This window comes from Pundamilia nyererei, unplaced genomic scaffold, assembly GCF_000239375.1.
Source record: "Pundamilia nyererei isolate P.nyererei 1_Seehausen unplaced genomic scaffold, PunNye1.0 scaffold00102, whole genome shotgun sequence".
Taxonomy (NCBI): domain Eukaryota; kingdom Metazoa; phylum Chordata; class Actinopteri; order Cichliformes; family Cichlidae; genus Pundamilia; species Pundamilia nyererei.
In genome coordinates this window covers 476,110-487,718 of record NW_005187503.1, presented here as the reverse complement: position 1 = coordinate 487,718, position 11,609 = coordinate 476,110, and the positions used below count along the sequence as shown (strand labels likewise).

At 41.8% G+C, this 11,609-nt stretch overlaps 2 protein-coding genes across 2 annotated transcripts; one reads left to right on the top strand and one right to left on the bottom strand.

The window, feature by feature from the left end:
- The first annotated feature begins 674 nt into the window (after positions 1-674).
- Positions 675-5,889, top strand: prcc (proline rich mitotic checkpoint control factor). The gene is made up of 7 exons (XM_005740613.1): positions 675-1,513; positions 1,603-1,650; positions 2,528-3,013; positions 3,275-3,367; positions 3,547-3,693; positions 3,841-3,906; positions 4,382-5,889. The coding sequence occupies exons 1-7, from the start codon at positions 1,208-1,210 to the stop codon at positions 4,466-4,468; spliced, it is 1,233 nt and encodes a 410-aa protein (XP_005740670.1). The 5' UTR covers positions 675-1,207; the 3' UTR covers positions 4,469-5,889.
- A 240-nt stretch (positions 5,890-6,129) lies between these two features.
- mrpl9 (mitochondrial ribosomal protein L9) lies at positions 6,130-9,137 on the bottom strand. Its single transcript, XM_005740612.1, has 7 exons — positions 8,918-9,137; positions 7,695-7,854; positions 7,474-7,598; positions 7,331-7,384; positions 7,144-7,245; positions 6,972-7,055; positions 6,130-6,744 (listed from the first exon to the last, which is right to left on the bottom strand). The coding sequence occupies exons 1-7, from the start codon at positions 8,990-8,992 to the stop codon at positions 6,469-6,471; spliced, it is 876 nt and encodes a 291-aa protein (XP_005740669.1). The 5' UTR covers positions 8,993-9,137; the 3' UTR covers positions 6,130-6,468.
- Positions 9,138-11,609: the final 2,472 nt, after the last annotated feature.

The window sequence follows — 11,609 nt, the reverse complement described above, 5'->3', positions numbered from 1 at the left end:
TTTCTTTTTTTCAGCATTATTGTTTAAAGACTGTTTTGGCATTTTCTTCAGAAGGGCAAGAGTAAAAGAGGACAACATGTATAAATGCTCAAGTCTTCACTGCTGCTCTAATTATGTATACATTTAAATTACTGAAGCAGAACAGTTTACTACAAATCTAAAGCAAAAAATATATATATATTTTAAAGGTTGACGCCAGTTGTCGGTACAGTCCTGATAATCAAAAGTATAGATGTGCTTCGAAATCATATTGTTTCCCTATTCGAGCCATATGGGGCGACAGTGGTCTGAAGTTGTTTAAAATGTGATTAATGAAGCGGAGAAGTGGAAGAGCATGTAATACTGCGGTGCAAGGGTTATGATGTGGAGAGGAAAGTTCTGCAGAATAGATTGAAGGAGCGGGGAATTGGGGAATTTAATCTGAAGAGTGTGTTGGAGGATAGTAGGGCACAGGTGAGAGAACTGGTGGGGTTTCTGAAGGATATAGGTGTTTATGAAAGACTGTAGGGTCTTTTTTTTTTTGGTTTTGTGTTGTTTTTTGGATACAGATTGTAAGCTCACTGTCTGACCCATACTCCGGAACAGTAGGAGGCGGTAATGCTCCTTTACGTTGGTTGCCAACCGCCGTTAAACACGAAGAAGAAGAAGAAAGAGGAGTAGGAGGAGAAGAAGAAGAAGAAGAGTGTTGCGCAAAAAGCTGCGCAGTTGTCGCATTTTCGATCACGAATGATGGAGGCGAATGTTTTGATGGAGCCAAGGGACTAAACGAGCTTATTTTGTTGGCGAAACAACACAGTAAAGTTGCGCATTGTGGTGTGAAACAACATAGCTGCTGCTTTATTTATAATAGCACTTTTAAGGAGAGCTGCTTTTTTTTCTGGAACACAGCGGTCAGCTAGCTGATATCGTTTGTTGCGGTGGCCTAGCTAACACTGGCTAGCATTGCGAACTTGGACAGAGCTTTGAGTCAGTCGTTTCATTGCGGCGACCCCTTTTAACTCCCTGCGCTATATTCTACTACAGCTTCGCTCGGCTTCATGTCGTTATCATCGCAGCTTTAGCGATCAGAGATTCCCTTACCTTTTAACAGAAGTCAGTTCGTCGGATAAGCCAGTGTGAGTACGGCTTCTTGCGATCATCAAGGAGAAGAGGTTATCCATGTCCACGAGTTTCTGCAGATTGCTCATCTTTAATAACATTAGCAAACATGTCTTTAGTCGCCTATGGCAGCAGTGATGAGAGTGACTCAGAGGAAACCTCTGCCGTGCCGGAGAGCAAACCCAGCGCAGGAGGGCTCTTCTCACGCCTGCCTGCTCCTAAAAAAACGGTATCGGCAGGAGGGACCGAAGGGCCAGCCAAGAAGACAGCATTGAGCACTGCAGTAGAGGATAGCTCATCAGCCGATGATCCAGATCCTCAGCCATCTAAAGGAAGCTTATTCTCCAGCCTACCCAAGCCAAGGAAACGGACAGAGCCCGTCAAGATCACCGTGCCGCAGATCCAGAGGCAGGATGTGAGTACTGAGCTACTTCAAGCTGTTTGCTCATACCTCTTGCATAAAATAAGGTTTTAATTCATCATCTGTAACCCTGTTGTTCATAGTCAGACTCAGATGATGACGAACCAGCGACGAAGAAACTACAAAATCAGGTAAGGAAATCAGACACATGCAGTTATGTGAAGTTTATTCCACATTCCCAAAAGGTTGATTGTGTTCATCTGGACGTAGCGTTTTCAATGGGAGAAACCTTTCGTCACTCATCCAAGTGACTCCTTCAGTTTCAGCTGACTGCAATACTCATGGCCATTGATCAGTGGTTTTTTGGTCAATGGTCATGACAATTTGCATATTAACGATCAAGGAATTGACCTCACAGTCCATTGTTCATTCAGTCGGCTGGTTTGTTATTGTGCAGATGTACTGTTTGTAAGGTTGAGTAAACCTGCAGTCAGCTGAGACTGAAGAAGTCACTTGGATGAGTGACGAAATGTTTCTCCCATTGAAAACGCTCATCCAGATGAACACAATCAACCTTGGGAATGTGGAATAAACTTATTTCTGAATTAGATAAAATGGTAGTAAATAGTAAGAATACAAAACAGGCATTGATATAGTTCAACATGCATATATACCAGTGAGGCACCAATGTTGGTGTTGGGGAAAGGTCCCTATGCTGTTTCTTGAATAAAATGTTACCTCAGTGTAATGAGCTCGTAAACATGTTATAGGCTTGTGTACACAAAATCTAAATGCTTATTTGTTATAAAATACTGCAGATTAACCTGGCTTGCACAGTGGTTCGCATGTAAATACACGTTATATGGTTTCTAGCTTAGATGTAGGTCTGCCACTTCACTCTTCTCATTGTTTCTTTCTTTGATTGAGGTTTAAATTAAATAAAAACAAAGTAGGAACCAGTGACAAAGAATATCTTATTTTCCTCAGATTTCATAGTGTAACAACATTCTCCTATGATGTAGCTGCCATTTCCTCTTTCTTTGAACCCATATCTCCTTTCTCTGTCAGGGTGCAGGTACAGGCTTGTCCTCCATTCTGCCACAACCCAAAAACCTGACAGTGAAGGAGACGGACAGACCTCTGATCCCTCATTCGCTAACTAAACGGCAAGAACCGAAAGCACCCAAACCTGGAACCCCTGCACATGGTCTTGGTTCTAGTGCGTCTCCCTCCGCCATCAAAGCTGCAGCAAAGTCAGCTGCCCTCCAGCTGGCTAGACAGATAGCTTCAGATGACCAGGATAATGAAGAGGACATAACCCCACAGAACTACTTTTCTCTAGGCGAGAGCTCTCAACCTCTACCTGCAGTCGTCCCCAGCTTGGACCCTGAGCCAGGAGCCCTTGCAGAGCCCCTTCCTTTTGCAGCTCCTGATGAACCGGGGCAGTCAGATGCCCCTCTCGACTTTGGGGGAAAACATGAGACAAGTGGCGCATGGGGAGGTCAATATAATGAATATGAACAACCCATAGCGGGCCCAGAGGCTTTTCCTCCGGTAATAATGACTTTATACTGTACATATGTATCAGATTCATGCTGTTAACTTGAGTCATTATGTTCAATTAGATGATGCCAGCTTTTCCTAATAAGTCATAAATCATGTTAGTTCAGACATGCCTGCATTTCAGTGTTTTCCAGTTAAGATAAAGATATCTTTTAAAGTATGAATGCTGTGTCAGACTCTCAATTACAAGAGTCACAATGTAGCTAACATGAATGAATTATTTTGTTATCCTATGTCTTTTTGCTTGAACAGGGATACTACAATGAGCCATATTACCAAGATCCCAACCCGGGAATAGCAGAGGCTGAAGAGCCTGGCAACTCAGCCATGTTTGATGATGAAGCGGTAAGAACTATGCTACTTGTGTGCCTCATTTTTCTTATTTGTTATCAGAGCAAATTCTATTATTTACATAGACTGATTTTTGTACCTGTGCTCTATGGTGTTATCATTGTTTTGTCCTCAACTAGAGGCTCTTAATTAAGAAAAGGTTTTGGTTAACCGGTATTTTCTTTGTCCTGCAGTTCATGCGGCTGCAGGGGAAAAGAAACAGGGGCAAAGAGGAGGTGAAGTTTCTGGAGATCAAAGGCGACGACCAGCTGAGTGGCAACCAGCAGTGGATGACCAAGAACATGACCGAAGAGAAGCAGCATCGGCAGTCCTTTAGCAAGGTGACCCGATCGGCTTGCTTCCTCTTTTGTTTTTGCAACAGATTGTCCTATGTTCCTCTCACTAAAATGTTGATGCACAGCATGATTTTAAGATGGAATATTTTCTTTAATTTTTTGTAACACCCGCTTTTCTTTACCTTTCCACAGAAAAGAGGAGAACAACCTACAGGACAGCAGCGACGCAAGCATCAGATAACTTATCTCATCCACCAGGTGGGTGCTGCTAAAACACGCATTGTGCATTTGTATGATGTAAATTTCATTCAAGACTTTGTAGCCGCAGTCCAACTTCACAGATGATTTTTCTGCTTGTTTTGAAAGTGAGTGGAAATCTGCACTCTGTGCGGCATGTGTAGACACGTAATACTTCTGCTTGGTGGCCTGTTTGTACAGAGCTATCCTAAAGTCTAGTTGTCAGCTGCAGTGTGCCAGTGATTAGCACAATAAGCTGCAAGAAAGAAGCCTGCACAAAGGATTAGGAAAAGCTAAATAGTTGCCCTTATCTCTGCCAGAATGCTAGTGTTAGCTTTGTTATGCACAGGTGTTCCCTCTCTTGTAGTCTGACAAGAGAGGTTTGCATACTTTACTGATCCCACATGGTTTAGCTCACCGTAGCTGCATCTCTTGTCTTCTTATTGGAAATCTCTTCAAATAAACAACATTTCTTACTTTCCCTGTCGTTTCACAGGCAAAGGAACGTGAGCTGGAGCTGAAAAACAACTGGGCAGAAAACAGGTTAACCCGCCGACAGACCCAGGCCAAATATGGCTTCTAAACATCATGACTGTGGACTGTGGTGACATACAGAAATTAGAGTAGAGCTTTCCAAATATACTTCCACAAAGAGGAAACATGTTTAGAAACAGTAAGCAAACAGTCTGGATACAGATTTTCCTTCCTGCCCTCCATCCTGTATTTGTGTTGACCTGTTAATATTCAGTAGTTCTGTTGTTTGACCAGGTGTTATTCTTATATCTAAGATCCAGCCACAACCGCTACACTCCCCATTCACTGTCATTTATATTAAATAGAGGCACTATACTTATGTAACAGTATTTTTAAGGTACTTTTGCTCAGTCATTGGCAGAACAGATGTAAAGTGACTCTGAAGTGGCCATTATTCTAAATGTTTTTCCTTTGAATGTTTATGCTTCCTGTTCATGTTGTACTTCTTTGTGATCTACAGAAACAAAGGTTTGGTTCTCTGGGAATGATGCAAGTTATTAATGAAATCTGGATGTTATTCATTTTAAACAAGCTGGAGTCACTGGAAAGCTGTGACGTGTTACATATCTGCACACAGGATCGACTGTTTTCTGATAAACATGTACTTGCTGCAGTTGCTCATTAGTAATAAGAAGTTTGCTATTATATAACTGATACCTACTTTTGTTTGTAAAAGTTTTATTTTTCTTATTTTTTAATGTTTGTTTCATTTTCTCCCACTGGAAAACTGAAAAAGACCAGAGAACCAAACATGAACGTCATTGTCTTCTTGCTCTGAGAAAACATTGAAGACTAAATCAATATGATTTTTAACATGGTAGCAGAATCTGGCGGGCGGTGCTAAAAGCAAAACACCCACCTTAAAAATGGAGATTACATTCATTTTTTTAACATTTTATATGTATTTTTTTCTTCTTCTTTTTAAACATCAAATTTTGGGGGGGGGAAATTTAGTGATTTGTTCAACTTTCTCAGATGGAAAGCAGTAAAAATATGCTTTTTATATCTCCAGACTCTATGTAACTACATTTTGTCTTTACCAAAGCAATAGTCAAGCCTCCACGAGTCCTCTGTTCTTTGTCCCGACAGCAGAAGTGTTCAAACCTGAGCCAGATTTCCTCTAAATGCAATACATTTCATACATCTTGCGTTGTCAAACTTTAAATGTGAACTCTTATCAGAAACAATTACACAATCTGATCTGCCTCAAATACTACAGCTAAATTCTAAACACGAGCAGAAGAAAGAAGCCGACAGGCTGCTCGTATATCCTTACGCCGAGACGGGAAAATAAATTGCAGAGCTTTGATTTCAGCAACGACTTGCAAACCACACAACTGTATTGGCACTCCACTAACATGACATTAAACAGCATTCCTCGGAATAATTTGTTTTTGGTTTACCATTTACTTTTGTGCGTTGTCGAGTTAAAATTGATCAATAAACTTTAGATTTTCCTGACTGCTTACACTTTGTATGTCTATGGGCCGTTTTCATTATTGCTACTATCACAATAATACTCATGCTGCATACAGTAAAACAAACTTTCCCACTCAAAGGTTTCCTGTGTAGCTGCTGATCCTGATGGCTCTTTACCAGTTTTGTGTTATTTATTCTCATCCTGAAAACTGATTTTAAAAACTGCTATAAACATTGTGCTTTAAAGTGTGTGGACTCTCAGCTTTAAGGAGCCCGGTCATTCGGGAGGACTCGATAGTGGAGACGCTACACCTCCACACTGCCAGTATACTTCCTCCTGGGCAGGAGGAGTGTGACACACATAGGACACACCGGAGAGAGATTATGCCTCTAGCTGGTTTGGGAACCACTCAGTGTCCCTGGGAAGTGAATGGGGAGAGGGAGGAGCATTGGTATCTGACTGCTGCCCCGACAACCAGGACCCAGATAAGCAGTACAAGATGGACGGCTATTTTAACACTGTTCAAAATAATCAGAATGTGACACTGAGCAATTTTAATAGACACACAGACAGCTGTTGCTACGCACACATGTGCATTACAGCCAAACATCATCCGCATTTTGAGTCCTTTAATCTTTTTTCAGGCTTCCACTTGGTGGTGCTGTTGTGTCTGCCGTTGTCTGTGTAGCTGCGGCAGTGGATCCTGCAGGCTCTTCACCAGCCTCGGCCTCTGCCGCTGCGTCAGAAACTGCCTTTAAAACAGCGCCCTCCTCATCAGCAGCTTCTGAATCAGCTGCAGCTGCCTGCTGCCGCTTTTGGGCTTTCAACTGCCGCTGAGAGCTTGCAGACGGATCCTCGTATGGGAACAGAGACATGGGAACGCGAACAGTATCCAAGCCATTAACCTGAAAGAAATAACATAGAAACATGAGCAGTGTGTTATCTGCTCATGTAACCCTAATGCATAACTAAGGGTTTATTTATTATAAGAATAATAGGAAAACAATTGTTTTTTTGCAGCATGGAGCTTACATGGAGTAACTACAACTTCTTTCTGCTGCAAAGACACAGTACGAAGCTACACTTGGTGCAAAAGGTTGCCCACGAGATGCACTGATATAGTTTATCTTACCGTGACATCGCACCAGTAGTCACCTACATCCTTAATAGGTTCAAATGGAAGATTCAGTGCATGAGGTGGCACCACTATCCCCAACTACGGGAACAAAAGCAATATGAGTATCTTATCTGGTTAACAGAATTAATTAGAAACATGGATAAAAACTGAGTGAAAGGCATCACACCTTCTTAGCAAACTGTCTGCAGACTACTTCTTTATTGAGCTGAAACTCCTCGGAGGGCATTCTGTTTATGTTTAGCTTGGAGCATTTCAGGAGCTCCACAGTCTGAAAACAGAAAGAAACCCCTGTTAAAATCTTGGTTTTAAAACTATTTGTTGTACTGAGCAAAAGCGCCTGACATGAAACTTACCAGTTGTCCTGTGCGGGTTTGGATTCTGTCTCCTGCTTTCCCCTCACGCAAAAGCTGTGTAAACAAATACCAACAAAGGTGATGTTGAGTACTGCTCTTTAATACATTTGAAATATATGATGGAATATAAATGGAGTACACACACGTAGCTCTTCTGCAAACATCTCTTTGTTCTCTGGTGATGGATACACTGCGAGGCCTTGAGGCAGCAGCTTGTTTCGTCCAACAGACTTTCTTACAAACACGGTGTCTCCTCGCCCGCCGAGCTCTGTCACAAAAAAAACAAAACAAAAAGATGTTTTCATATTACAAAGAATTTTAGAAAACACATCGTTACTAGTTTAAACTTCCTTGTGATACTCACTTGGTACCGTCTGAGTCAGGATGAGCTCCATCTTCTCCTTAGGAGCATGCTTGGTATCCTCGACCAGCTTGTAGATTCTGTGTCTTCGAGGGTGAAGCCTCGGTGGACTCCCTACTTTGGACAAGGGCACTTGCCACCATCGCTCCACCACGACTGTGTTCTGCAGAAACATCAAGCAACCGCACGTGGCTTTACACATTTTGAAAGTGGACTCTAGCTTCTGTGATACTTCAAATCATTAATTTCATGTACTGAGAATGTTATTAAGGTTGTTAAATATACATTCATACATATATATTGCTTTATCCCTCAGGTAAGCACTTTTTACAAACAAACATTCAAACAAGGGTTTTTCCCCCCCTGTGCTTATGTGCTTTTAACTTAACATTCACACACTCACAGTGCAGTGGATGCATGAGGGGCAATCTGGGGTTCAGTATCTTGCCCAATGATACTTCAACATGAAGATTAGAGGAGCCAAGGATCAACCTCCAACATGACTGTGAAGGTTCTCAGTCATCCAGGTCATCATAGTCTAAAGAACTTGGAAAGAAAAGCGTCTGGACTTCAAGAAACTTTAAGAAGTCCAGATGCTTTTCTTTCCAAGCTCCTTACATCAACCACCAACCTTCCAATCGTCACATCCACCCACAAAATAAGTGAGCCAACTGATAATAACTGTAATTTGTACATCCTGAGGATATTTTTATGTAAATATTTTTACCAACAAGAAATTAACCTTCTACCCATCAAAGATCTACCTGAAAATAGTGCAGAAGAAAGACACGCGTATTAATGGGCATTATGCTAAATCTCTAGCCCCTACTGTCATTGGCTTTCTTAAAAATAAAGTACATTCAAGGCACGTAGGTGGGTGTTTAGATGGTTTTTAGCATCTATGCTCGAGCATAGATGACGGATCTAGAAGCAGGTTTCTAGATAATTTAATTGCCTCTACCACAACAGCACTTCAGACTTAAACCTCTATGAGAGTCTTAGTGTGGGATTTCTGTATAAAATTGCATTCATTTTATTGGTATGTCTCAACCCATTTTATTATAAGCTAACTAAAAGTAGTTGGTGCCAACTTTGTTATACAAAATCTAAACAACCTGGTAGAGACTACAAATCTCTGTGCTTTAGCACAGTGGATGTAATGTGCGGGCTAGAGCACAGAGATTTGCGGTAGTGCAGGAGAGCGCAGAGCCCCTGGAAACACCGACCTGAGCAGCAGTCAGAGAGAAGCTCCTGGCGGCAGGCTGGCCGAGCAGAGCCTGGAGGACGAGGCGGCTCCACATGCTCCCACAAATCAGAGGTAAGTCTTCCTGCGGCAGTTTATCATCAGTTTATCTCCGGTCTCTGTAAACTCACCTCTAGCCTATCTACAGCATGCCTGACAGCGTCGCTTGTTGTGTGGCGTAGGAGGACCCCACCAGCTGCACAGAGGACCAGAAAAAAGCCTGACTAAAAAAGACCTCAAACTCAAAAAAGAAAAAAAACTTAAATGTAAATATGGATAGAACGCAATAACGCTAATAACGCAAATATTCGTCATATGATTCATGATATTTTTATTTTAACGTGTAAAGACTGAACATTTTGCAGGCAATCATTTAATCAGGCAATATTAAAGGGCAATCTGTTCTTTCAGCGGCTCCCTTTTTAGAGGTCGCCTCAGGATCGCCTGCTAGTGCTGTATCGATACCAAGTGCATTGCCAATATTGCAGATACAATACAGATACCGATACTTATAAAGCAGTGCGTCATGATTTATGAGATTAATCATTAATCTGTAAATTAACACATTTTAATCAACAGTAACCTTTTTACTTAATTTGTACTTTCCACAATAATGATTTAACGCAACAAAAGAGACTTTTCTTTTTTTCATGTGTTTTAAAACAGTTTTTTGGAGATCTAGAATGTAAATGTTCTTGTCTCCAAAGGAAATTTTTGTTCTCAAACATATACTGTTAGGTATTTTAGTACCATGGGAGCATTTACTGGATATTGTTTTATAGTGACATTATACAGGAAAACTCTGTCATTCAATAAGGCCCCTTTGTTTTAGTTATTTTTCTCTTTGACAAGGTTGAAATACCACAGAGATCACTCCCTCAGCTACATTAGTTTCTCAATCTCTTAGGAGACGCCTGTTGAAGGCCAGATGGTTTGTTTCAGAATTCACTAATGAAAGAACTCTTTGTTTTGTGCCTTGAAAATATGTCGCTGAGATAATCACAATTGTAGCTGAACTGATAAACTATACAAAGGATGCTTCTTCACCCAAGGGCAGGAAGACGCTCCCTTATCTTGGTCTGTACTGGTTTAAACTGATAATCTGCTGTCTCATGAATTTTACCCTCTATATAAACTGTTGTACTTGTGAATAAAGTTGAGTCACTTTGGGAAGACAATCTGAAGCAGTCTCTGTTTTCTTGTTCTCCCAAGCTGCTCCCGAGCTCGTACTAACACGCTGAATGGCATGCTTGAATATTACTTGAGAATATATTTGACTGTGTTACAGACTAAGGGACATTCTCTGCTGATAGACGTCCACGCCTCGAAGGAAGTCGATCCACGGATCAGGCCCTGGAAACAGTTTCCTTCATATACTCTAAAAAATGTCCCTATCATTTTTTTGCGACTGTCATGTTTATCTGCTTAAGTGACCTCACCCCCAGTGATGGACTAGTCGTCCCTCTCGTCCCCAGACTATGCTTCCTAAATTGCAGATGTATCAGTCAGATTAAATAATTTCTCCAAATATTCCTTTCACCGCACTACAATATCCTCAGTTGAAGTCAGCAGCACTCCACCTGCACTATACACAGTGCAGGTGGGAAACCCCTTTCCTCTGAGTCGTCTCACATTTTCCCAGAATCTCTTAGAGGCAGTCAGAAAGTCTTTATGCCTCTATGAGCTGAAGAGCTCAAACTGGGGCCTCTGCCAGGTGCTGCCAGCACAATGCCACTAAACACTGAGGCGCACCAGGTCTTTCCAGCATCACCACCCGCCACCTGATCCAAGTCACTACCGGGTGGCTATCAGTTGACAGCTCAGGTCCTCTCTTCACTTGTGTCCAGAACATACTGCTGCAGATCTGGTGATACTACTAGAAAATCGATCATCGACCTGTGGCGTACGGTATCCTAATGCCATGTGCACTTATGGACACCCTTATGGTTGAACATGCTGATCATTATGGACAATTTGTTTTTTGCACAGAAGTCCAGTAACAGAACACCACTCGGGTTCAGATCAAGCAGACCGTTTCGCCCAATCATGCCGCTCCAGGTCTCACAGTCGTTGCCCAGATGAGCATTGAAGTCTGCTAGTAGGGCGACAGGGGGAGCACCCTCAAGCCCAGGGGCTCCAAAAGGCTGGGTACTCTGAACTGAACTCTAAAGTGCAGACAATAGTCAGGGCAGGTTCCCGTACCCGAAGGCACAGGCAATAAACCTTCTCTTCTGGGAAATTCTCCAATCTTCATATTAAGATACCCACAGCAGCTTGCCACCTCTCACCAAGACCAACTTCAGAATAGGAAAAAGTCCACCCCCTCTGCAGTAGGAGTTTTTGCAAAAGCATTTTTATTGTGTTCATCAAGGCAAACCTCTTAAATCCAAACAAAAGGGCTATTCAATTTTATTGTAAACATTTAATATCATTCTTGCAATACAGACTTCAGTGCAGTAGATAGTTAACAAAACATAAGCAGAAGAATAAAAAAAATATTCAAGGTTTTTGTTGTTTTCTCAGTCGTTTAGAATACATTTACTATATAAAGCCACTATATTCACAGAGATGCCTGGATACATGCAAACACCCACAAACAAAACACACTGGACCTAGAAATATTTGGCTCCTACCGCTGGTTTCTACATACACACCCTATATACTGTATGTAGGAG

Bases quoted from the DNA above. Each gene is read 5' to 3' on its own strand.
- prcc (XM_005740613.1), top strand. From the start codon at position 1,208: ATGTCTTTAGTCGCCTATGGCAGCAGTGATGAGAGTGACTCAGAGGAA. The intron at 1,514-1,602 runs GTGAGTACTGAG...TGTTGTTCATAG, and splicing joins CGCAGATCCAGAGGCAGGAT to TCAGACTCAGATGATGACGA. The intron at 3,368-3,546 runs GTAAGAACTATG...TTTGTCCTGCAG, and splicing joins CCATGTTTGATGATGAAGCG to TTCATGCGGCTGCAGGGGAA.
- mrpl9 (XM_005740612.1), bottom strand. From the start codon at position 8,992: ATGTGGAGCCGCCTCGTCCTCCAGGCTCTGCTCGGCCAGCCTGCCGCC. The intron at 7,246-7,330 runs GTAAGTTTCATG...TTCTGTTTTCAG, and splicing joins AAACCCGCACAGGACAACTG to ACTGTGGAGCTCCTGAAATG. The intron at 6,745-6,971 runs GTAAGATAAACT...TATTTCTTTCAG, and splicing joins ACTACTGGTGCGATGTCACG to GTTAATGGCTTGGATACTGT.